At 53.3% G+C, this 24,375-nt stretch overlaps 1 protein-coding gene across 1 annotated transcript; it reads left to right on the forward strand.

The window, feature by feature from the left end:
- Positions 1-881: 881 nt before the first annotated feature.
- On the forward strand, positions 882-3,183 carry LOC100285091 (endoglucanase 1). The gene is given in 3 exon segments (NM_001157986.1): positions 882-1,225; positions 1,332-1,538; positions 1,816-3,183. Coding segments are annotated over 3 exon segments (1,506 nt in total). The 5' UTR covers positions 882-991; the 3' UTR covers positions 2,881-3,183.
- The last annotated feature ends 21,192 nt before the right edge of the window (positions 3,184-24,375 follow it).

Genomic DNA, 24,375 nt, shown 5'->3' on the forward strand with positions numbered 1-24,375 from the left:
TTTTTTTGTTGCGGAACCAGGACGAGGATCTAAAACCCGACGGAAAATACACATTTGCCATCTCTACACCAGATCGATAAAACTATCTCCTATATCATTTCTATTCTATCTTTTATCGAATCTACTATTTCCAACTCTACTCAACACTAATAAAAAACAGCACCCATGATCCTGATCCGCTGGAGACAACCGGGCCTACCTTTTGTTCGTGCGCTCGGGGTCCCTGAGCAACGAAAGAGCGGGATCTTGTGCCGCTCAAATTAAAAAATCGGAAAAGTGCTCCTCCTGTGGCTTAACGGCCGGCGGTGATGGCTGCACGGTTCCCTCGTCTGCAAAGTTATTGCTGTGGTGGGCCAAGCTCCTTGAGCTAACCGTCTGCCTCTTCCCATTTCCGAGCTCTGCTTCCATTAACAAAAACCAATTCGCCGCCTTGAGAAACCAAAGCCTGACCGTGCTTGATTTCTTGGCAATGGCGATTTCCTCGGCAGCCACAATGGACAAAAGCTGAAGCACGTCGCGCATTTGCATTCTGCAGGGAGCCAGGGAGGCATCTATCTTATCCCACCCATTTTTTCCCCGTTTTCATGCGCCGAAATGGGCTTAAAAAAAGCAAAACCTGTTCTTTCTGCCACTGACGACATGGATACCATTTCCTTGACGAAGCGGCTGACCCTGTCACCCATGCTCGCTCACTGGCGCATGCCAGCCAGTCGCCATGCCCATGTCCATGTGAAGGAGCTCAGAGGGCTCTCGGGGCACGCGTCCATGGCGGGAGAAAAGTAATGGCCGTTCTAAAACCGAAAAAGGAAACGACAATAAATATACGGCGGAAAACAGTCCCGCGCGCCTTTAAAAGCAGCGCTCGGGTGGCCACTTGTGCCAAGCGAGGAGGCAGTGCGGAGACGGGAGCCAGTGGCCAGTGACAGTGAGCGGCGACGTTCCAGTGTCCACTGTCCAGTAGGCGAGCGAGGAGGTGGTCCATTGGCCGGCCATGGCTCGTCTCCGCTGCGTCTTCGTCGTCTTCGTCCTGCTCTCGTCTGCCCTCCGCCTTCCAGGCGACGCCATTGCCTCCCGGGGGCACCATGGCCCCGCCGCACACGACTACAGGGACGCGCTCGTCAAGTCCATCCTCTTCTTCGAGGGCCAGCGGTCGGGCAAGCTGCCGCCGTCGCAGCGCGTGTCCTGGCGCAGGGACTCGGGACTCTCCGACGGTCACTCCGCCAAGGTAAGTACTCCCTAGCGTGGAGGTTATGTCACCGGACGGCCTCTCTGCTTTCAGTCCTGTTTTATCTGTTGATGGCCGGCGTTCTTGTTGAATGTGTGGCGGGCAGGTGGACCTGGTGGGCGGGTACCACGACGCTGGTGACAACGTCAAGTTCGGGTTCCCGATGGCGTTCAGCATGACGATGCTGGCGTGGAGCGTGGTGGAGTTTGGCGGCCTCATGAAGTCGGAGCTGCAGCACGCCAGGGACGCCGTCCGCTGGGGCGCCGACTACCTGCTCAAGGCCACGGCGCACCCGGACACCATCTACGTCCAGGCAAGTGGAGTTGTTGCCTTCCTGTTCCTGCTCCTGTTCCTCATCGAGCGAGTCATGGTCAAACTCACTAGCTAGTAGTACAAGCAGCACAGCACGAAAGGCTGCTTCCTTTTTCACAACCAATGGAAATATGAAATGTTAGTACTTGCACGGTTAACACCATCGCCATGTGGGCCAAGCAAGCACTGCTGGTGTTGCGTCTACACATTGGTGGCAGTGGGGGCGCACCGCAAGCTGATCTGATCGATCTCCGCACTCCCTTCTGTGGTCATCACAGGTCGGTGACGCGACCAAGGACCACGCGTGCTGGGAGCGGCCGGAGGACATGGACACCCCCAGGACGGTGTACAAGGTGGACCGTGGCACCCCGGGATCCGACGTCGCCGCCGAGACTGCCGCGGCTCTCGCCGCCGCCTCCCTCGTCTTCCGCAAGTCCGACCCGGCCTACGCCAGCCGCCTTGTCGCCAGGGCCAAGAGGGTGTTCGAGTTCGCGGACAAGCACCGCGGCTCCTACAGCACCGGGCTGGCGGCGGACGTGTGCCCGTACTACTGCTCCTACTCCGGGTACCAGGACGAGCTGCTGTGGGGCGCGGCGTGGCTCCACCGCGCCACCAAGAGCCCCTCTTACCTGAGCTACATCCAGACGAACGGGCAGGTGCTGGGCGCGGACGAGTCGGACAACACGTTCGGGTGGGACAACAAGCACGCGGGCGCGCGGGTGCTCATCTCCAAGTCGTTCCTGGTGCAGCGCCTGGGCGCGCTCCACGAGTACAAGGGCCACGCCGACGGCTTCATTTGCTCCATGGTGCCCGGCACGGCCACGGACCAGACGCAGTACACCCGGGGCGGGCTGCTGTTCAGGCTTAGCGACAGCAACATGCAGTACGTGACGTCGAGCTCTTTCCTCCTGCTCACCTACGCCAAGTACCTGGCGTTCGCCAAGCAGACGGTGCGCTGCGGCGGCGTGGCGGTCACGCCGCAGCGGCTGCGCGCCATCGCGCGCAGGCAGGTGGACTACCTGCTGGGGAGCAACCCGATGGGGATGTCCTACATGGTGGGCTACGGCGCCAAGTACCCGCGCCGCATCCACCACCGCGCTTCGTCGCTGCCGTCCGTGGCGGCGCACCCGGCTAGGATCGGTTGCTCGCAGGGGTTCACCGCGCTGTACGCGGGTGGGGCCAATCCCAACCTGCTCGTCGGTGCCGTCGTCGGGGGACCCGACATGCAGGACAGGTTCCCCGACGAGCGGAACGACCACGAGCACTCGGAGCCGGCCACCTACATCAACGCGCCGCTCGTCGGCGCGCTCGCCTACCTCGCGCACTCCTACGGCCAGCTCTAAGCTCCCTAGCGTTAATTGTTGCCGTGTTGATTGATTGTTCGGAAATTAGAGCATCGCGATTTGACGACCCCAGTGCAAGCAAAACCAAGGACGCTTCGCTTGTGGGTCTTAATATATTGCCACTAGTACTCGTAGGCGTGATTTGTTTGTTACGCGACGCCGCTGCTGGCGCACGTATGTAAGCGCGGAGACAAACTGTGCTCCACGGCTCCACCAAGTGTACTGCTACTAAGGTTGCAGCTCGCAACTCTATCTGATGCTATCTACTGTTTTGTTTAATTACATCCACGAACCTATCCGCCATTTTGTGTTGTCGTTACGTTGCCACTTATATTTCGTATTTCTTGTTATCGTTACTGTTTATACGTGAAACTATAACAAATGGGAAATGTACTCCCTCTGCCCAAAATAAAACTCGACATTTATACAATAATTGAGATATGTGTCTAGATTTATCATTATAAATTTAAATAGAGATAAAAATCAAGAACTAAAATAACTGCAGCTAAAATGATTACTATTTTAAGACGGAGGGAGTGTTACTCTGCCTAATTTAGTCGGGTCGTCCTTTAACCTTGTTGGCCAACCTACTTGTCTAGACCGTTATTAGGTCAGGTTATTTATTCAGATTTGGATGTCTAGACTCCTATTTTAATATTAATGTTAAATGTACATATCTAATTTAATTTTTCTCTATCAAATTTTAGATCCATATTTGACAAAACCGTGAAATATTCGATACTATTTGTATCCATGAAACAATTTAAAACCTACTTTTTAATACTAATTATTAATTACAAATGATTCTAATTTTAATATTATACTAGAAAATGATATACACCATTTAAAGTGAAAAATATTTATATGATAAACAAATAATTATGTTCTTACATTACTAGTGATATAAAATGATAAGTTTTAATCAATATTAAAAACACTAATTGCGAATTTAGAGTCCAAAATATAAATATACCTAATATACAAAAATTATATATTTAGAGTCCAAAATACAAATATACCTGATATACATAATTTGTTTAAAAAATATAATATTCAACTATGTTTCATAATCATTTAACCTATAAATCTCCACTTCACGCTATGTTCTTCATTATTTTCTTTTATTTTTAGTACACACATTTATATAAGACATTCATTCAGCTAAATGTCAAATAGAACACATCTCAAATAAGTTTCATAAGCATTCAACTGCAACTCTCCACTTTAACTTATATATACTAATTTATTCATTATTTTCATTTACATTTTGGTACACACATTCATACAGGGTATTCATTCATTTTAGAATGTCAAATTTATTTTTTTTGGAATATTTACTATTTTATATCAATTAAATGAATTAGCCCATAACTTTTTATAGAAATTATAAAAGAATATGTAAACATGGTCAAGAAATTCCAAAATTTTGCATGGTCACATATTTTGATGATAAAAGTATGACATAAAAGTTTCAAATGATTTTACAACTTTTTTGTGTCAAAGTGTTTACAAGCAGAACACATCTAAACTAAGTTTTAGAAACACTTAACTAAAATCATCCACTTCACACTTTACAGATTAGTTTCTTAATTATTTTTATTTACATTTTGGTCACACGTTCATATAGGGTATTCATGTCTTTTTGGATTGACAAATTAAATTTGTTGGTACATTTACTACTTTATATCAATCAAATGTATTACTAGATACCTATTTATAAAAATTATAAAAGGATATGGAAATATAGTTAAACAATTTCCAAAAATTTACATTAATATATATCTTGATGATAAAAGCGTGACATAAAAGATTAAGAAGATTTTCCAACCTTTTATTTTAAAGTAGGACATATATATAAGCAAGACATATATATTTATTGTTAAAGAATATATATATATATATTAAATATGCTCGTAAGATATCTATGTATTATGTTCATAATTTGCTTGTAATATGGTGCTGTGTTCCAAATCCATTGATACTTGTTATGACGCTATGTTCCAAATCAAGTAAGTATCCGAATGTAAAGCCGAATTCAAACTATCTGTTTTGTATTCGTATCCGATAATATCCGTATTTGGATTCAGATAAAATATGGTAAATAGTGACATCCGGATTTGTTTCCATACGTATTTGTTCTGAATCCATTCCTAACAGTTATTGAAACCTGGCCAGGGTAGCTTTCCTAACAGTTATTGTTTTCATGATTGGTGTATTGTTTATTATTTTGTGTCCATGTTTGTTGCATGTACTTCCTATACCCCATTAAATTAAATGTTCATTATTGTTTTGGCCAAATTATTGCTCCAAGTAGGATTACCTTAGTATTATTTACCTTGTCCTTGTTATACTTAGGAATTTGGGAACCTTTTTAGTAGACAAGTGCTAGTGCTCTACACCTTTCAAAAGAGAAATGTTTTCAAATGTTTTAAGATAATTTTTTTATAAAAGATGTTTTTAGCAAACCATGGGGACTTGATTCATGGGATTGTTTTGCACAAGTGCCTCACCCTAAGGACCAGTTCATCGAGCGACCACCCGGGACAATGGTACAACCACAACGACTATTATGGCTCTGGTATTGACCAAGTAATTAGAGGGAAACTGTGTGGACATTAGCTAAGACAGATGGTGATGGAGGGATCTTTGGCTCCACTTTAGCTTGACTAGGCCTTGGGTGGGATGCCCTAGAGGGACCACGTGTGTGGTTTGTGGTGGAAAGATGTTATGGGAGATTGCCTCCTAGTATTGTGTCATAGTCTAATACACACGTGATATTCTTTGTAAAGGTCTTGTAGTGAACCTTGCCACACCTCCCTAGAAGAGGTGAAGGGTCTTGCAAACCCAGGCAAGTGGGTACCACAACTTGCGGGTAAAGTTGTACAACCTCTGTAGAGTGTCATAAAACTAATTAATCAGTCATGGTCGTGGTCAAGAGCGGCCTTAGTATCCTCATAGATTAGAAGTATTGTTTTAAAAACAATAAAACTTCACCATGAGACTTGGTGGTGTGTGCACTGTGTGATGCAACGGATGGTCCTTTGTGGGATGCAGTGGATGGTTCATTATGGGATACAATAGATGTTTTTCAGAACTTCTACAATGAGACTTGGTGGATGGTTCATAGTGAGATGCAATGAACATGTTTTCAAAACTTTCACAATGAAACTTAGTGAATGGTTCATTATGGGATGCAATGAACGGTTTGTCAAAATCTTACTTTGCTGTAATGGTTCACCATGAAACTTGGTGAATGGTTCATAGTGGGATGCAATGAACGTTGAAGCTACTAGATTGTGATGGATTTTTACTCGACAAAATGCATTCCACAAAGGGGATTAGTATGCCTTTTGAGTACAACTAAAAGCAATCGCTCAAGCTAGCCTACTATATAGTCAGTTCACTTTTACCCAAAGTAGGGTACTTATTAAGTGCAAAAGTACTCACTCTTGCCTTTTGCACCTCTACCCTATGTGTCGGCGTTTCGGACCCGCGAGGACCGTCAACCGACCAGTAAATTTGTTGCTGCGTGTCCCTGCCCAGATGGGTTGATGCAAGATGGAACACAAGAGGGAAATGAGGCTTATGTTATCTCGCACCGGGGTGCTCGTAGTAGGGGTTACAAGCGTCGCGCGAGGGAGCAAGGGCGAGAGCGAGAGGGAGAGTGAGAGTCCCTGCGTGTCTCTGTCTCAATGTCAATGTATTGTGTCAACGTGTCTCCCCATCTCTCTGTCCACCACCTGCCCTAGGAAGGCCCGGGACATCCCCTTTTATAGATACAAGGAGATGCCCAGCTGTACAATGGGGTGTAGCTGTGTGTTAACGTGGTTGGCGGGGAAGCGCCTTGAGCCCTGTACACGAGCTAACGTGGCCGTCGGAGAAGTGCCTTAAGCCCTATAGAAGCACAGCTGTCGGTGTGGCATGGATCCTACTGACGTTGTCTTGCTTCCATAGGAGGTTGAGAGCAATCCGACGTCATGGGCGCACGCGGGGAACCATCATTACCTGTTACCGGAGTAACCTTAGATGGGACATCGGTCTTGTTCCTTCATAGCCTGAGGCAGCTAGCTAGGAGTAGGGTAATGATGTATCCCCTGTAGCGTAGCCGGTCCGAGGCCCAGGTCGGGCGAGGCGGAGACTTCTCCTGAGGCCGAGGCTGGGCTCGGGCGAGGTTGTGACTCCTCCCGAGGCCGAGGCCTGGGGTCGGGCGAGGCGGAGATCTTCTTCCGAGGCCGAGGCTGAGGCCGAGGCCTGAGGTCGAGCGAGGTGGAGCTCCCTGTTGCGCCCGAGGCCGAACTTGTGGGAGATCGTGACTCAGTTTTATCCTGGTGGTTGGCACGGTAGCCGGAGCGGGGTGAACAGCGCCGTTTTCCTGTCAGATCGGTCAGTAAAGGGGCGAAGTGGCTGCGGTCACTTCGACCTTACCGACTGATGCACGCGTGTCAGGATAAGGTGTCAGGCGATCCTCGCATTAAATGCGCATGCGATACGATCGGCTGGTAAGGCGATTTGGCCAAGGTCGCTGCACGACAAAGTCTGCCCGAGTTGGGCTTCGGGCGAGCCGAGGGTGTGTCTGCTGACTGAGGGGACCCTCGGGCGAGGCGTGAATCCGTCTGGGACTACTGTTCCCGCCCGAGGCTGGGCTCGGATGAGGTCTCGTCCCTCGGTAGATGTGGCCTTGACTTGAACCGCACTTTATCAGCCGTGTATGGTTTGTTCTAAAGATGTTTTCTAGCCGGATTAAGGAGCATTGGGGTACCCCTAATTACGGTACCCGACAGTAGCCCCCGAGCCTCAAAGGGAGTGCGGGCACTCGCTTGGAGGTTCTGCCGGATTTTTGCAAGGGGACCGGCCCTTCTCGGTTATATTCTGTTCCGGTGGGTGCGCGCGAGCGCACCCGCCGGGTGTAGCCACCGAGACCTCGGAGGAGTGGTTTGACTCTTTTGAGGTCTTAATTCTTTTTTGCGATGGCTCGGATGGCCTTGTCGTTCCCTCATGCGGCCTGGCCGTAGCCCGGGTGCACGGTCAGGCTTTGAGTTTTCACGCTGGTTTGTTGACGTGGTCAACAGTTCGGCCGTAGCCTGGTGCGAGAGCAGCCCCCGAGCCTCTGCACGGAGCGAGAGGATGATCAAGGACCGTCTCGACTTTTATTGTACGCCCCTTCGTCGCCTTTCCGCAAGAAGGAAGGGGGGGGAAGCGCCATGTTACCCTTGGAGGGCACCGAACATGGTATTTCCGGTGAGTTGCTAGCGGGTGATCCGAGTGGACGCCCGAGCCCCGTTCGATAAGGGTCGGCTAGTGGCCCAGAGGCGCGCTCTAAAAGTACCTGCAGGTGATTTGCCGGACCCGGACCCATTCGATAGGGTCCGAGGGCTCGATGCCTCCCTCCGGTGGGATTCTGTTACAAATCGTTCCCGCTGGTCTCGGAAATGTCCTAGGGTACCTCGGGAGCATAGCCCGAGCCTCGGCCATGTAACGGATGTACCCAGGGTCATCTCTGACTCTGCATGCTCTGGGGCGGCTGTCGAACCCTTCCGAGAGGCCAGCCTTCGAACCCCTGATCAGTAAAGGGCACGGATCCCGAGTGCTCTGGGGCGGTTGCCGAACCCCGGAGGGCGCAACCTTCGAACCCCTGATCAGTAGGAGGGCTCGGGGCCCATTTCCTTCACTAGGAAGGGTCCTTTTTCGAAATACCCCCTTTCCCGGTCCCTGTGGCAAGAGAGAGAGGGAAAGAAAAAGGACATGAATTTAAATAAGGTGGCACGCCTTTTTTGATGCGGTCATCATGACAGAGGCAAAATGGTGCTCGCTTCTCCTGCCGGAGGTGTCGCTTGCCCTGCCAAGGAGTTAATGCGACGGGACGGGCGATTCGCGGGGCGTCTGTTGAGCGTGCGCGAGCCGTTCGAGGAACTGAACACGGGCGCGTCGTATTTACTCCGTGGGAGGGGGCTCCCCTGCCGTTTCAGGAGAGGATGCGAGCCTGTAGGTGATTGGACTACTGCTTCCACATGTCTATTGCTGCAATTACTGCCGGTCTGCTTTTGGCCATATCAACCGTCGTGCCTCTCCCCGTGGCTGACTGACCCGTGATCGTTGCACTCAATTGGCACTGTTGGGTCACGCGCAGGGCTGCCTCGAGTCGCGGTACTGGTTCCACAGTCGAGAAGACGCGACATTGGCGCGAGTGGCGGTGTGGTTTCCTTGCACGCAGTAACCATTGCGCCAGTTACATGACATGTGGGCCTAGGCCTCCATGCTGGTCCGCCGGATGCGACGGGGCCGAAAGGGTGCACAACCGCGGTGCGGTTACATGCTTCCTGCGCGGCGGTCTGCCCTTTTGACCGCTGGTTTCGGCGTGGATGGGGGAATGCTTATAACCGCGTGGCGGTTACATGCTTCGTGTGCGGCGATTTGGCTTCTTCTGTTTCGGGTCAGCCTGCATGACGTGTGGGACCCAGCCCCCGCGTCGAAGGGTGAGAATCCTGGAACACGTCGGTGGAGACTTTACCCGTGACGCTTGGGGGTGCGAGTGAGGAGATCTGCCTTTAAAAAGGGGTCGATCCCCCGGGCAGTAGCCATGCCTTCACACTCCTCGCATTCGTCGTGCCCTTCCACCTTCTGAGCCCCCCAGATGGGGTGCACCTGAGTTGCCTTCTTTTTGCTGCTGTTTGAGGTGCGCGACCCTGTGGGGGTTGGCGTTCTTTAGTCACCGCTCGGCTTCAAGGATTTTCATCACGTAGCCGGCTGCAGTCCCCCGCCGGCGGTCACCCAGGATGATGACCGCAGGCCTCGTGGTGGGGAAGAGCGAGCTGGGCCATGGCCTCCCCCCTGTCCTCGGCTTCAAGGACGTTCATCGTCCGTGCTAGGGAGGAGGGTGCACCGAGTCGGGGCCTGCCTCTGCATGGGCAGCGACCCGCTCCTTCCCTTAGTGATCGGGGGAGAAGAGCGTCCGCCGTCCGTGGCACGGGTAGCTGCCGCGTGTCTGGCTCCCCGGCCTGAGCGGCTCTGGCGCTGCTTCCGGTGCCACCTCCTACCGCTGGGGTAGAGCGCGACTGTCTGTCCGCCGCTCGGGTGTCGGTCGCGCCGTGCGCAGGCGGCTGCTATCGCCGGTGCTGAAGCGGCGGCCGCTGATGGTGAGGCTTCCCACCGCAGCGATGGTTGCTTCCGCCGACGAGACCGTCAGTGCCACCTGCGCTCCGGGCCTTCGGCTCTTTGGCTTTAATGGCTGGTTCTCGTCCCCCGTGAGGGGACGTGAACGAGGGCCTTTCAGCAGTAGCGTTTGCCCTGAGGCCATCGCTGCTGTTGTCTAGCCACCCGAGGCGGAGGTCGTTGTCGCGCTGCTGGTGCAGTGGTTGCCGGCGAGCCACCTGGGGTTTGTTATCCCGCAGGCCTTCCGATGTGGAGGTTGTTCTTTGTGGCTACTGAGGCCTGAACATTTGGGTATAAAGCCGTGTTTCTTTTCTTTCCTCTTGTTTCGAGCATTAGGACTTGTTCGTCGGTAGCAGAATCACTTATCCGAGCATGAGCTACCTTTCGCGGAAGGTGACGAGTGACGTATCCGTATCCCGGAGGCATAGGAGTCCCTCGGCTCGGTCGGCCTTGCCGCTCAAGGTCTCTCTTGCTCTTCATTAGGATTCCGCTATCGCCACAGTCGAAAGGCACGAAAGTCATTTTGGCGAAAAACTTTTCCGAGGAAAGTTTTGACACAGAGGGGGCTTCCCCCTTTCTAGACCCGAGGCGACCATTCGGGCTGGGACCCTTGCGGAGGGTCTGGCCGTGGTCGTCGGGTCTACTCGGTCTGCCCGAGGCATGGCCTCATAGCAGTGTGCCCGGGCCGAGGGTATGTTTTGCCCACTCAGTGACTTTGTTTTTGTCTCCATTCTTCTCCTTTCGTCTGAAGAATGTCGTCCTGCTGTCTGCAGGGTTCGAGACAGCTCTTGACGAGTCCGTCAAGAACTGCAAGGCGCTTGCCAAGGCGGCTGAGCAGAAGGAGGTCGAGTGCGTGGCCATGTCCGAGGCTATCTCGGCTTTTTGCTAGGCCTTTGGCCTCGACGGTGTCCCCTCGGGTAGCTCCCCCCAGAGTCATATGCGGGCCTTGGGCGGCCATGTGCGCAACAGACTCCGCGGGGCGCTGCACCACGGCGTTAGGCGGGCCTTCGCCGTGCTCGCTTCCCACTACGACATGGATCTGGAGCGGGTTAGCGAGGGGTACTGCTTACCCGACGAAGAAGAGGCTGCCTTAGCCGAGGTCCAGAGGCTTGACGCGGCTGTCGAGGGTCAAAGTGCGGCGCTGGCTTCCTCCTTCGAGGTGGAGGTCCTTCCGCCCGTGTCGCCGCCTAGGGCCGGACCAGATTCTGCCGAGGGTAGAAATGACGCCGAGCGTGCTGCTCCGCCCCCTGCCGATGTCTGAGCCTGCAAGAACAGTTTGCTTGAAGTATGCGTATGTTTTTTGCGGCCGCTGAGGCCTAAACATTTTAATCGTTGGATTATAAAGCTATGTTTTCTTTCCTCTCGTTTCGTGTGTTAAGACTTGTTCGGTAGCAGAATCCCTTGTCCGAGCGTGAGTCACTTTTCACGGAAGGTGATGAGTGAGGTATCCGTATCTCAGAGGCGTAGGAGTCCCTCGGCTCAGTCGGCCTTGCCGCTTACGTGGTCCCTTATCGTTTTTTAGGATTCCGTTATCGATATAGTTGAAACGGCACGAAAGTCGTTCTGGCAGAAAAGTTTTCGAGCGTTAGGACTTGTTCGGTAGCAGAATCGCTTATCCGAGCGTGAGTTACTTTTCGCGGAAGGTGATGAGTGAGGTATCCGTATCCCGGAGGCGTAAGAGTCCCTCGGCTCGGTCAGCCTTGCCGTTCAAGGTCTCTCTCGCTCGTCTTCAGGATTCTGTTACTGACGCAGTAGAAAAGCACGAAACACGTTCTGGCAAAAGACTTTTCCGAGGAAAATTTTTGACGCAGAGGGGGTTCCCTCCTTCTAGCCCTCGAGGGAGGGTCAGGCTTTGCCAAGGCAAGGCTAATCCTTCCTTGTTGGTTAGACTTTATTTATGCTTGTAAAGAAAGCGAGGTACATAAACGACTTGAAACATTTTAAGGCTAAAAGCGACGTAGCTGTTAGATGTTCCAAACGTTGTTGTAGACCTCGCCTTGATCGTTGGCCAGCTTGTATGTCCCGGGCTTCAAAATCTTGGCGATGATGAAGGGCCCTTCCTAGGGAGGAGTAAGCTTGTGGCACCCTCGGGCGTCTTGTCGCAGCCGAAGTACCAAGTCTCCCACTTGGAAGCCTCGGGGCCGAACCCTTCGGGCGTGGTAGCGTCGCAGGGACTGCTGATACCGCGCCGAGTGTAGTAAGGCCACGTCCCGAGCTTCTTCCAGCTGGTCCAACGAATCTTCTCGGTTGGTCTGGTTGCTTTGGTCGTCGTAAGCCTTTGTCCTCGGGGAACCGTATTCTAAGTCCGTGGGTAGGATGGCCTTGGCCCCATAGACTAGAAAGAACGGCGAGAAACCATGGCTCGGCTCGGCGTCATCCTCAGACTCCAAACCACCGAGGGTAGTTCCTTTATCCACCGCTTGCCAAACTTGTTGAGGTCGTTGTAGATCCTCGGCTTCAGTCCCTGCAAAATCATACCGTTGGCGCGCTCCACCTGCCCATTTGTCATTGGGTGAGCTACGGCGGCCCAGTCCACACGGATGTGGTGGTCTTCGCAGAAGTTCAGGAACTTCTTCCTAGTGAACTGCGTGCCATTGTCGGTGATGATGGAGTTCGGGACCCCAAAGCGATGGATAATATTTGTGAAGAACGCCACCGCTTGCTCGGACCCGATGCTGGTTAAGGGTCGGACCTCGATCCACCTGGAGAATTTGTTGATGGCGACCAGCAGGTGCTTGAAGCCCCCGGGTGCCTTCTGCAAGGGACCGACGAGGTCTAGACCCCATACGGCAAACGACCAAGTGATGGGTATTGTTTGCAGGGTCTGAGCGGGCAGGTGCGTCTGTCTCGCGTAGAATTGACACCCTCTGCAGGAGCGTACAATCCTAGTGGCGTTGGCCACTGCGGTCGACCAGTAGAAACCTTGTCGGAAAGCATTTCCGACGAGGGTCCGAGGTGCTGCATGGTGACCGCAAGCCCCCGAGTGTATTTCTTGTAGCAGCTCTTGTCCTTGGGCGACGGATATGCATCGTTGGAGAATGCCTGAGGGGCTGCGGTGGTACAACTCTTTTTCATCACCCAGTAAAACGAACGACTTGGCGCGCCGAGCCAGTCGCCGAGCTTCGGCCTTGTCGAGGGGCAGCTCTCCTCGGAGGAGATATTGCAGGTACGAGGTCTGCCAGTTTTGGTTTGGCGCAACCCCATTCCGCTCTTCCTCGATGGGCAAGGCCTCACCCTCGGCGGCCGAGGGTACCTCAGGCTGGACCGAGGTCTCGTCGGGTTCGGGCGCGTCGTCGAGTTTCACGGAGGGTTGATATATGTCCCTGGAGAAGACGTCCGGGAGAACCGTCGTTCGTCTCGAGGCTATTTTAGCCAGCTCATCCGCGGTCTCGTTGTACCATTGAGCAACATGGTTGAGTTCCAGCCCATGGAACTTATCCTCCAAGCGCCGAACTTCATCGCAGTAGGCCTCCATTTTTTGATCACGGCAGTGGGAGTTCTTCATGACTTGGTCAATGACGAGCTGTGAGTCGCCCCGAGCGTCGAGGTGCCGAACCCCTAGCTCGACGGCGATGCGCAACCCATTAACCAAAGCCTCGTACTCGGCCACGTTGTTTGATGCCGGAAAATGGAGGCGCAACACGTAGCGCACATGTTTCCCGAGGGGTGAGATGAAGAGCAGGCTAGCACCTGCTTCTGTTTTCATTAGCGACCCATCGAAGTACATGGTCCAAAGTTCGGGCTGGATTGGAGCTGTCGGCAATTGGGTGCCGACCCATTCAGCCAGGAAGTCCGCCAAGACTTGGGACTTTATGGCCTTCCGAGGGGCAAATGAAATTGTTTCGCCCATGAGTTCCACTGCCCATTTTGCTATCCTACCCGAGGCCTCTCGGCACTGGATGATCTCTCCCAGGGGGAAGGATGACACCACAGTCACCGGATGAGACTCGAAGTAGTGTCACAACTTTCGCCACGTCAGAATTACTGCGTGCAGTAGCTTCTGAATTTGTGTGTAGCGGATCTTGGTCTCGAATAGCACCTCACTGATGAAGTAGACCGGCCTCTGGACGAGCAGTGCATGCCCCTCTTCTCGTCTCTCGACTACGATCGTGGCGCTGACCACCTGAGTGGTTGCGGCTACGTAGATCAAGAGGGCTTCTCCCACAGCGGGGGGCACCAAGATGGGCGCGTTAGTAAGGAGTGCCTTTAAGTTCCCGAGGGCTTCCTCGGCCTCGGGGGTCCAAGTGAAGCGCTCGGCCTTCCTTAAGAGGTGGTACAAGGGCAATCCTTTCTCGCCGAGGCGCGAGATGAAGCGGCTCAGAGCCGCAAGGCATCCCATGACCCTTTGTACTCCTTTTAGATCCTTGATGGGTCCCATGTTGGTGATGGTTGCGATTTTCTCCGGGTTGGCCTCGATGCCTCTTTCGGAGACGATGAACCCCAAGAGCATGCCTCGAGGGACTCCGAAGACACACTGGGATTGAGTTTTACGCCTTTTGCGCGCAGGCACCCGAAAGTCACTTCGAGGTCGGAGAGGAGGTCGGAGGCTTTTCTTGTCTTGACAACGATGTCATCGACGTAAGCCTCGACCGTTCGGCCGATGTGCTCTCCGAACACATGGTTCATGCACCTTTGGTAGGTTGCACCTGCATTCCTCAAGCCAAAGGGCATAGTAATATAACAATACATGCCAAAGGGTGTGATGAAAGAAGTCGCGAGCTGGTCGGATTCTTTCATCTTGATTTGGTGATACCTGAATAGGCGTCAAGGAATGACAGGGTTTCGCACCCAGCAGTGGAGTCCACAATTTGATTGATGCGAGGCAGAGGGTAGGGAACCTTCGGACATGCTTTGTTTAAACCAGTGTAGTCTACGCACATCCTCCATTTCCCACCTTTTTTCTTCACAAGCACAGGGTTAGCTAACCATTCGGGATGGAATACCTCTTTGATGAACCCTGCAGCCATCAGCTTGTGGAACTCCTCGCCTATGGCCCTGCGCTTCTCTTCATCAAAGCGGCGCAGGTGTTGCTTCACGGGTCGGGCACCGGCTCGGATATTCAGCGAGTGCTCGACGACATCCCTCGGTATGCCTGGCATGTCCGAGGGACTCCACGCAAAAATTTCGGCATTTGCGCGGAGAAAGTCGACGAGCACTGCTTCCTATTTGGGGTCGAGCTTGGAGCCGATCCTGACTTGCTTGCAGGCGTCGTTGCTGGGGTCGAGGGCGACGGTCTTAACCGCCTCAGCTGGTTCGAAGTTGCCGGCGTGGCGCTTCGCGTCAGGCGCCTCCTTTGAGAGGCATTCCAGGTCGGCGATGAGGGCCTCAGACTCGGCGATGGCCTCAGCGTACTCCACGCATTCCATGTCGCACTCGTAAGCGTGGTAGTACGTGGATCCGACGGAGATGATTCCGTTGGGGCCCGACATCTTGAGCTTGAGGTACGTGTAGTTGGGGACGACCATGAACTTGGCGTAGCACGGTCTCCCCAGCACCACATGATAGGTTCCTCGGAACCCGACCACCTCGAACGTGAGGGTTTTGTCGGTGTTTCGTACCGACAATGCACCACGGGGTATACCACGAGATGCTTTTGTGGGTCGGCAACATCAACTGTAGCTCAATGGTTCGCTTCGAGATGCGACATGACACACGATCTATACAGGTTCGGGCCGCGAGATGCGTAATACCCTACATCCTGTTTGCGGTGGATTGTATTGCTTTGATATCTGGAGGTTACAACGAGGGCTAGGGTTTGGATGTTTGATGAGGGGGGCGGGGGCGTGTATGAGATCAGATCCCTTAAGATCTGCCTTGGGAGGGATCCCTAGCTCGCCTTATATAATCCGACGTGGCTTGGGTTACAAGTCAGTTTCCTTATATATCTCCTAAACGGTTTAGATTACAATAGAGTCCTTGTCTTGCGCTCCAAGTTTGTTCAGTCAGTTGGCCTTGGGCCTGAGCCATTCAATCGGCCCATGTAGAGAATACGCCACATTTAGACCCAGGGGATATCCATCCCCCACAAGCCCCCGAGCTTCAAGTTGACTTGAGAAACAATCAACTTGAAGATCCAAATTCTGATTTCTGAAGATTTTTCTTTGTAGTCTTCAAAAGTTTTTCTGATGGTATTCTCCATTCGAGGATCAAGCAACTTACTCCTCCGAGTGGTCTTGGTGAGGTGGGCAGAAGCACTCGAGCTGACGAAGTAGCGAGTCAGCGAGGCGGGCAACGGCCCAGCCCCTGAGCTGTCGAAGTAGCGAGTCGGCAAGGCAAACAACGGCGCAGCCCCCAGGCTGTCGAAGTAGCGAGTCGGCGAGGCGGGCGACAACCCAGCCCCCGAGCTGTCGAAGTAGCGAGTCGGTGAGGCGAACAACGGCCCAGCCCCCGAGCTGTCGAAGTAGCGAGTCGGCGAGGCGGGTGACAACCCAGCCCCGAGCTGTCGAAGTAGCGAGTCGGCGAGGCGGACAACGGCGCAGCCCCCAGGCTGTCGAAGTAGCGAGTCGGTGAGGCGGGCGACAACCCAGCCCCCGAGCTGTCGAAGTAGCGAGTCGGTGAGGCGGACAACGGCCCAGCCCCCGAGCTGTCGAAGTAGCGAGTCGGCGAGGCGGGTGACAACCCAGCCCCCGAGCTGTCAAAGTAGCGAGTCGGCGAGGCGGACAACAGCCTAGCCCCCAAGCTATCGAAGTAGCAAGTCGGCGAGGCGGACAATGACCCAGCCCCCGAGCTGTCGAAGTAGCGAGTCGGCGAGGCGGACAACAACCTAGCCCCCAAGCTATCGAAGTAGCAAGTCAGCGAGGCGGGCGACAACCCAGCCCCCGAGCTGTCGAAGTAGCGAGTCGGTGAGGCGGACAACGGCCCAGCCCCCGAGCTGTCGAAGTAGCGAATCGGCGAGGCGAGTGACAACCCAGCCCCCGAGCTGTCGAAGTAGCAAGTCGGCGAGGCGGACAACAGCCTAGCCCCCAAGCTATCAAAGTAGCAAGTCGGCGAGGCGGACAACGACCCAGCCCCTGAGCTGTCGAAGTAGCGAGTCGGCGAGGTGGACAACAGCCTAGCCCCCAAGCTATCGAAGTAGCAAGTCGGCGAGGCGGACAACGACCCAGCCCCCGAGCTGTCAAAGTAGCGAGTCGGCGAGGCGGGTGACAACCCAGCCCCCGAGTCAATGGTGCGGCGTAAAGTGAGCTCCATGTTTGAATTCCGAGTATAGCAAAGACGTAGAGTGTCGGTTTGCCAGGCCGATTGCTCTATAGGAAGGGTTTTGAGGTACCCTTTTCTAATTTAGCGTGAGCATGTGACACCGAACCTGGGTCGGGCACCAAGACCCAAGCCGATTGCTCCGTAGGAAGGGTTTTGAGGTACCCTTTTCTGATTTAGCGTGAGCATGTAGCACCAAACCTGGGTCGGGCACCGAGACCCAAGCCGATTGCTCCATAGGAAGGGTTTTGAGGTACCCTTTTCTGATTTAGCATGAGCATGTAACACCGAACCTGGGTCGGGCACCGAGACCCAAGCCGATTGCTCCGTAGGAAGGGTTTTGAGGTACCCTTTTCTGGTTTAGCGTGAGCATGTAGCACCGAACCTGGGTCGCGCACCGAGACCCAAGCCGATTGCCCCGTTTTAACGATGGTCATATAGAGTTCATGACGCCTGTTGTGACATGCACAAATCTGAGCGATCTGAGGTAATATAACTGAGATGATCTAGAGATAGTATGAGTGAATTGATTGTGATGCACACATGATTAGAGTTAGCGAGGAGTGATCTAGAGAGATGATCAGAGATATATGATTGATTTGAAATCTGAGTGATCCAGAAATAGTATGAAAGGATCGAAATAATTAGAGCGATCCAGAAATAATATGAAAAAACCAAAATAATCAGAGTGATCCAGGAATAGACTGAGTGATCCGAAATCTTGGTTGATCCAGAAATAGTCTAGGTGATCCAGAAATAATATAGACAATTCGAGTGATCCATGAATAATACCACTGTTCCAATAACTCGGATATTCCAAAAATAATTTAATTACAATTCAATAGCCAAATGATTCAGAAATAATTTGATAAATCCATAACCCGGATGACCAAAAGCTGATTGGCAGCCCCCGAGTTAATGAATTAATTAGTCGACAATGATGTCCCAGTGTTTGGGAACTGAGTAATGCAGTCCTCGAATTCTAGGCTGGCAGATAGTGGTCTATAAAACAGACAACATGAATATTATGTAGCATGTTGTAAAATATGAATAGCATATACTAAATCAACCGAAGTATTTTGTTAAGTTTTCCCATGCATATGAGACCAAACAAGAGGATACGTAGGAAATAACTTTTTGTAAAGACAATAATTAAATCAATGCATAAATATTAGAGGAGCTTAGCTTTATGTATCACCGATAGGTTCGAGTCTAGGCCGTCAGATCTGATAAAATCCTGAGCATGTGTGGCATGCTGACATCCAAATCTTGTCCGCTGTGTTCGTCGTCCTTGATACTCAATGAGAAATTTAGCCGCCACATGGTTCCTCGAGGTTGATCAGTACGTGTTGTGACTAGGGAATAAGCAAAGGTGTTGTGTCGGGTAGCCGCCTGCCCCGTCATGAGTTTTAGTACGGAGTTGAGAATTAGTTTCAGATTCAGGTTGTAGATGAAAAAATCTTGAGGCGCTGGCCTTGGTCATTGTAATCCCTGATTTCGATTGCTATCTTGAACGACGAGTCACTGCTTGTCTGTCCCGATCTAACCGAAAAATTGATTTCAGCTATCCATCTGGAGTTTTTGTGACGATCGACGAGATATATCCAAAGCAGTTTTCTGATCCGATTCGTAGGAGCATGCATTTACAGTTCTATTTTGATTTACCAACAGAATGTGCGGGACTTGTCAGCTTCGATATGTGCACGATAGCGGATTGATTCGAACAAGGCGCTTGCAACGACGCAGCCGAAAAAAGGCACAAGAAGACTAGCGTCAATCGCATCTGGTTGTGGGTCAAGATGCCGAGGCCTGGCGACACAGTCGGCGGGCCGCGCGTCACCACTGTTGGCAACCGAAGCTTGGTGGCGGGCAAAACAGATCTTGCCGCAAGCATGGACGAGGGGCGCTCTGGAGTTGACATGGTGACCTGCGTCCCCCACGTTGCGCAGCCAGTCGACGGAGATCGCCGTGAACGAGATAGATCCAAAGTGGATTATCTTTCCCGAAGGGAACTTGATGATATCAATGGAGTTGATGGCCATAGAGCTAGCTGAAGTTGATGTTGCCTCCCCTACCTGGCGCACCAGCTGTCGGTGTTTTGGGTCCGACCGCACACCCGGTGTTGCCCCTCAAGGTGTTTTTTGGAGTAGGACGGTGTCGACAACTGTAGCAAAATGGTTCGTGCCGATTGCACGAGGGACAGTGGACAAGGTTTACAGGTTCGGGCTGCTTAGAGATGCGTAACGCCCTACGTCCTGGTGAGTATGCTTGGTGAACGTGGTTACAAGAGAGCTCTCCGGATTGAGAATACAGAGAGTTGGTGTGGGTGGCTACGTTATAGGGTCGATCATTCTGAAGGGGTGCCCCCTAGGCCTTATATACTCGACCGTGGGGCAATACATGTGGATATGATAACAACGTGTGGCTAAAAGATAGTGAACTGTTTGAGTTTATCTTCCTGTAGTTCTGCCGACTTATCCTCGTATGGCTCTGTTGCATGGGGGCTCCAGCGCGGGAAAGTCGGATCTCTATTGTGGTCGCTCGCTCGACGTTGTGGGTCGTCCGGGTTTGCTCCAATCCGGCCTCATGTCGATCTGCTTTGCTGGTTATCTCTCCCCAGGCCCACGAAAGAATGACCTTACGATTTATTGGGCCCTTGGGCCTTTTGTGAGGTCTTTTACTCTTTTAGTGGACCCGGGGGATATCTATCCCCCACAGGTTTCCCTGCGGAAGTTGGAGGGAGTTCCGAAGCAGACGGGCAAATCAAGTTGCCCAAGGGGCAAGACGCGCTTACCCTGGATGATCCCGTGAAAGGGTGCTGCACCGGCCCGGATCGTGGACAGATCTATCCCCAAGAGCCCTAGGGTCTCGGTGTAGATGATATTGAGGCTGCTGCCTCCATCCATGAGGACCTTGGTGAGCCTAGCGTTGCCGATGACGGGGTCGACGACGAGCGGGTACCTTCCTAGGCTCGGCACATAGTCAGGGTGGTCACCTTGGTCGAAGGTGATGGGCTTGTCGGACCAGTCTAGGTAGACCGATGCTGCTACCTTCACCGAGCAGACCTCCCGGCGCTCCTGCTTGTAGTGCCGAGCCGAGGCGTTCGCCACCTGTCCACCGTAGATCATGAAGCAGTCGCGGACCTCTGGGAACTCCTCATCTTTGTCACCCCCCTTCTTGTTGTTGCCTTGGTCCTTGCCACCTTCTGCCGAGGGTCCCGCCTTGATGAAGTAACACCGGAGCATGTCGCACTCCTCAAGGGTGTGCTTGACGGAACCCCTGTGATAGGGGCACGACTCCTTGAGCATCTTGTCAAACATGTTGGCTCTTTTGGGAGGCTTCCGAGGATTCCTGTGCTCGGTAGCAGCGATGAGATCCACGTCAATGGCGTCGCGCTTTGCTTGCGCCTTCTTCTTGGCCTTCTTTTTTGAGCCACGCTGGACAGACGCCTCGGGGGCGTCTTCCTTCTGTCTTCCTTGAGGCTGCTTGTCCTTCCGGAAGATGGCTTCGACCGCCTCCTACCCAGAGGCGAACTTGGTGGCAATGTCCATCAATTCGCTCGCCTTGGTGGGAGTCTTGCGCCCCAGTTTGCTCACCAGGTCCCGGCACGTGGTGCCGGCGAGGAATGCCCCGATGACGTCCGAGTCAGTGATGTTGGGCAGCTCGGTGCGCTGCTTTGAAAACCGCCAGATGTACTCTCGCAGGGATTCCCCTGACTGCTGGCGGCAGCTTCGGAGATCCCATGAGTTCCCAGGGCGCACGGATGTACCTTGGAAGTTTCCCGCGAAGGCCTTGACCAGGTTGTCCCAGTCGAAGATCTGCGTAGGAGGCAGATGCTCCAGCCATGCTCGGGCAGCGTCGGAGAGGAAAAGGGGGAGGTTGCGGATGATGAGGTTGTCGTCATTCGTCCCTCCCAACTGGCATGCCAGTCGGTAATCCGCAAGCCACAACTCCGGCCTTGTCTCCCCTGAGTACTTGGTGATGGTAGTCGAGGCCTGGAACCGGGCTGGGAACGGTGCCCATCGTATGGCCCGGTTGAAGACCCTCGGTCCTGGCGGTTCGGGCGAGGGGCTCCGGTCCTCCTCACTGTCGTAGCGTCCTCCGCGCCTGGGGTGGTAGGCTCAGCGCTCCTTCTCTTCGAGGCGGGCTCAACGGTCGCGGCGGTGGTGCTCGTCGCCGAGGCGATCCGGGGCTGCAGGCGTCCCGTTCCGCTTGCGCCCGATGCGGACTGAGGTCTCCCGCATGAGTCGGGAAGACATTGCGTGATGCTCCGAGGGGCACCCTTGCCTTCGGGAGGCAGAGCTCTCGGCTCGTCGGACCGCTGCGTTTTCCAGGAGACCCTTGAGTTTACCCTGGATACGCCGCCCCTCGGTGGTGGATGGCTCCAGCATTGCTCGGAGTAGCATCGCCGCTGCAGCTAGATTCTGGCCGACCTCGCTGAAGGCCAGGGGCAGCCCTGCCCTGGCATCGTCAACGATACGACGCTGGACATCTCGGGCCCGATGAGGCGCTCCTCCAGCAAGTGCTCGGCCTGCCCACTCCTGCTCGATGTTTTGTCGGAGCTGCACAAGCTGCCCTGCTTCTTCGTCGAGCTTGGCGTGCATCTCGCGGAATTGCTTGAGCTGTGTGTCCTGACCCCACGCAGGGACTGGGACCACAGCTAGCTCCCGCGGGATGTCAACGCGAGACACAGGCACAGGGGCGTTGTCATCTTGCGGCATGTCGAGGTGGTTGTCCTCGCCGTGATCCCCTTGATCGATGTGGAAACACTCACGGCTTGGGTCGCAACCCTCGTCACCGAGGCTATAGCCATCGTCAGAGCAGCCGGAGAGGCAGTAGTCACATGCGGACATGAAGTCTCGCATGGCACTGGGATCACTGAGTCCGGAGAAATCTCAACCGAAGTCGGAGTCGTTGTCTTCCTCGGAACCCGCGGGTCCGGAGGTTGAGACGGCCGTTAGTCGGTCCCAAGATGACCACATATGACACCCTGGAAGGTCAGGGTATGCCCTAGCGAAAGCGCTCACCGAAGCGGGGTCGCTTGGTGGATCGAGGCTGAATCTAAAAGGGACAGGGTGAAAAACGGACGGTACCTCTTGGTCGATGGACGGTGGCGAAGTCGCGTCGGGGATGGACTGCACCTTTATCTCAGGTACGAGGCTAACGCCCAGCAAGTCCTTTGCGAGGGTGCTGGCGTCATCAGTCCGCTTGGGGTTGGCGCGTTGCGGGGAAGCGACACCCGTCGTTGTCTCAGGTGCGAGGTCAACACCCGACATAGCCCCCGCAGGGGTGCCGGTGTCGTCGACTCACTCTTGCCCGACAGCCGACGAGGTGCCGCCTCCTGCATAGCCATAGTTGCCCCGTCTCCTCCTCCTCCGGCGAGGAGGGTGGCGGGGCAAACCTGGGTGTTCCTCTTCTGCCACGGTGGGAAGTCGTCGTCGAGTTCGCCACCGCCGGGCGAGCCGACGACCGTTGTTGCTTTCGCGCTGCGGGGGGAGGAGTACCATGTCGTAGCTGCCATCAATGGACATGAACTCGAGACTCCCGAAGCGGAGCAACGTCCCCGGCTGAAGAGGCTGCTGGAGGCTACCCATCTGGAACTCAACGGGAAAGTGTTCGTTAACACGCAGCGAGCCCCTACCTGGCACGCCAACTGTCAGCGTTTTGGACCCGCGAGGACCGTCAACCGACCTGTAAATTTGTTGCTGCATGTCCCTGCCCAGATGGGTTGATGCAAGATGGAACATAAGAGGGAAATGAGGCTTATGTTATCTCACACCGGGGTGCTCGTAGTAGGGGTTACAAGCGTCGCGCGAGGGAGCGAGGGCGAGAGCGAGAGGGAGAGAGAGAGTCCCTGCGTGTCTCTGTCTCAACGTCAACGTATTGTGTCAACGTGTCTCCCTGTCTCTCTATCCACCACCTACCCTAGGAAGGCCCTGGACATCCCCTTTTATAGATACAAGGAGATGCCCAGCTGTACAATGGGGTGTAGCTATGTGTTAACGTGACTGGCGGGGAAGCGCCTTGAGCCCTGTACACGAGCTAACGTGGCCGTCGGAGAAGTGCCTTGAGCCCTGTAGAAGCACAACTGTCGGTGTGGCATGGATCCTGCTGACGTTGTCTTGCTTCCGTAGGAGGTTGAGAGCAATCCGACGTCATGGGCGCACGCGGGGAACCATCATTACCTGTTACCGGAGTAACCTTAGATGGGACACCGGTCTTGTTCCTTCATAGCCTGAGGCAGCTAGTGTAATACTCCAAGTTGTATACCAAGAATAATAGAGAGTTATCCTCAATCCTATGTGCCTCATTTGCATCATAAGAAAAGAGCACACACACAATTTAGAGATTAAGTCAAGCAAACGATAAAAAAAATTGCATCATGCTGGAGTTTATATGTTTGTGCATTAAATGAAATAATAACGTTAATGATAATAAGATAATAATTACTAGAAAGCTTGAATCCTAAATTGAGAATTTGGGTTTGAATTAAGAAAAGGGAAGAACTGAGAAAAATACTACATAAAATAAAAATAAAAATCAGAATAAATACCTTTCACACTTATATTATTAAACTATACATTTCAAACTGAGGACAAGTTATTCACAAAGTTTGAATTTAAACTTGAATTCAAATTGGATTTGAAAATGGAGGAAAAAATGGAAAAGAAAAGAATAAAACAAAACTACCCTAACTGGGCCCCAACTTCGTTTTCGGCCCATTACTCCATCACCAACCGCACGGCCCAGATGGTGCACCAGGCGCATGGGGGGTATGACATGGTGGCCCCACGTCGTAAGGCGCATCCTGTGTCGTTGCACGCACAGTGGAAGCAAGGAATTTATGCGCTGACAGGAAGGGCCCGGGGTCAGTCGCTCGGGTTTCTTCGGTGGTTCGCGCACACCTCACTGATTTGCGGGACCCACCGGTCAGCTCATCTCCTCCTTTCTTCGTCAACGGCCAACGCAGCTACCGCCGGAGATCGCGCGATCCGTGCGGACTCTCCTTTCGTTTCCCCCTTCAGCCGTTATAAGGAAGCCAGGTCGAGGTCCTTCCCTTCCTCTTAGTCTCGCGCCCGCCAACAGGCACCGCTGCGTTCGCCATCGCTGTGAGAGGAGGGGTCGAAGTGGGCTGCGTGGTCGCTCCGCCGC

The sequence above is a fragment of the Zea mays genome, chromosome 8, assembly GCF_902167145.1.
Source record: "Zea mays cultivar B73 chromosome 8, Zm-B73-REFERENCE-NAM-5.0, whole genome shotgun sequence".
In the NCBI taxonomy this organism is placed as follows: domain Eukaryota; kingdom Viridiplantae; phylum Streptophyta; class Magnoliopsida; order Poales; family Poaceae; genus Zea; species Zea mays.